General features: G+C 54.5%; 1 protein-coding gene across 1 annotated transcript; it reads right to left on the bottom strand.

Moving 5' to 3' along the window:
* Window positions 1-98: 98 nt before the first annotated feature.
* On the bottom strand, window positions 99-1,199 carry LOC108356999 (vacuolar protein-sorting-associated protein 36-like; the record flags this gene model as incomplete). The annotated part of the gene is made up of 2 exons (XM_017608095.1): window positions 99-510; window positions 572-1,199. Coding segments are annotated over 2 exons (1,040 nt in total), but the record flags the coding sequence as incomplete, so codon positions are not given.
* Window positions 1,200-1,361: the final 162 nt, after the last annotated feature.

Genomic DNA, 1,361 nt, shown 5'->3' with positions numbered 1-1,361 from the left:
AAGTAGGTGAGCGAGGAAGCACAATAAAATGGCCCGTTTCAATGGTATTCCTTCAGTTCATTCCCCTTCTTCAGTAACCTCTTATTCAATCCATGTACCCTCGTGGTCTTTGCTGAAACGCTGGTCGTTGTTGGTTGAACACATTAGAGCGATAAGGATCATCACTGTGAATTGTGTTGCCGTTTGCGCCGCCAAAGTTGGCCATTGAATTGCGGGGATTTCCTTGTAGTCTTCGAGGGTCAAAGTTGAGTCCGCCGTTGAACGGCTGCGATGGTGTTTGCCAGGGTCTAGGTGACTGCTGCGGAGTCTGCTGTCGATTGTAGCCCCTGTTGAACTGCGAAGGATGTGGCGGTCCGTTGAAATGCTGCAGCAGTGGATTAGATGGTGGCCCTCCATACTGCTGGCTGATGGGCGAAGGTGTCGTGGTCAGTTGAAAGGGATTGTACTGCTGTTGTTGCTGCTGTTGATGCTGTTGCTGATTGTACAGCTGATTTGGATCATCGTATTGCACTGCAACCGTTGGTGAAATCTGGTCAATCTGATCATAGTTACAAATTATCAAAGTTCTTACCTCCAGACTGGTAGCCGCCGAGCTGGTTGTTGTTCAGCTGATTCAGTTGACCCATTGGCTGGTGATTGAGCATGCCATTGTTTGCCGGGTAGCCATTGTTTGAGTACTCAATTGACGGCTGCAGTGGCCCCCGCTGAACCACCGGAGGCATCATCGGCGGCTGAATTGGCTGGTAGCTGTTCTGGTAGGCAGCAGGTGGGGACTGCATCTGATTGCTCACCGGGGCGTACGCATTGGAGTTGCCATAGCCAGGGTTTGGGTTATGAAAAGAGTTGCCCTGCACTGGACTCACCGCGCCCACTGCACTGTTCTGACCATCATTGGCATGGCTTCCATCAGTACCTGCGGCTCCAGCAACTCCGGCATCCTCTGCTGCACCGTGTTCTCCGGCATTTGCACCTTCAGCAGCTCCTTCTCCACCCTCTCCTCCTGCTCCTTCGGCCACCTCAGCACCTTCCGTGGGCACCTCCTCCCCAGCTCCATTGCTGTCATCGCCGCCATTGTCCTCGTAGTCTGCCCCGCCCTGTCCGCCCTGTGCAGCCTGCTGTTGCTGCTGCTGTTGTCTCTCCTTCTCCTCCGCCTCCTTGGCTTGCTTTTCCTGTTGCTTGCGAATTTCATTGATGTCATCCTGTGTGAGCAGTCCGGGCGGGAACAGTCCTTCAGGGAAATTGTCGCTCACAGGGCCGCCAAAGTTTTGCAGCTGCTGAATGTCGGGATCTTCTGCCGGGTTCTGTTGCGAGTCGTCGGCCCCTGCGCCAGGGTTCTCCTCTTCACCCCCGGCGCCTTCTCC

This window comes from Rhagoletis zephyria, unplaced genomic scaffold (genome assembly GCF_001687245.7).
Source record: "Rhagoletis zephyria isolate East Lansing unplaced genomic scaffold, Rhagoletis_zephyria_1.1 Rzeph_scaffold_68809, whole genome shotgun sequence".
NCBI classification, from domain to species: Eukaryota; Metazoa; Arthropoda; class Insecta; order Diptera; family Tephritidae; genus Rhagoletis; species Rhagoletis zephyria.
The sequence above is the reverse complement of the archived record's forward strand: the minus strand, read 5'-3'. Positions and strand labels throughout refer to the sequence as shown.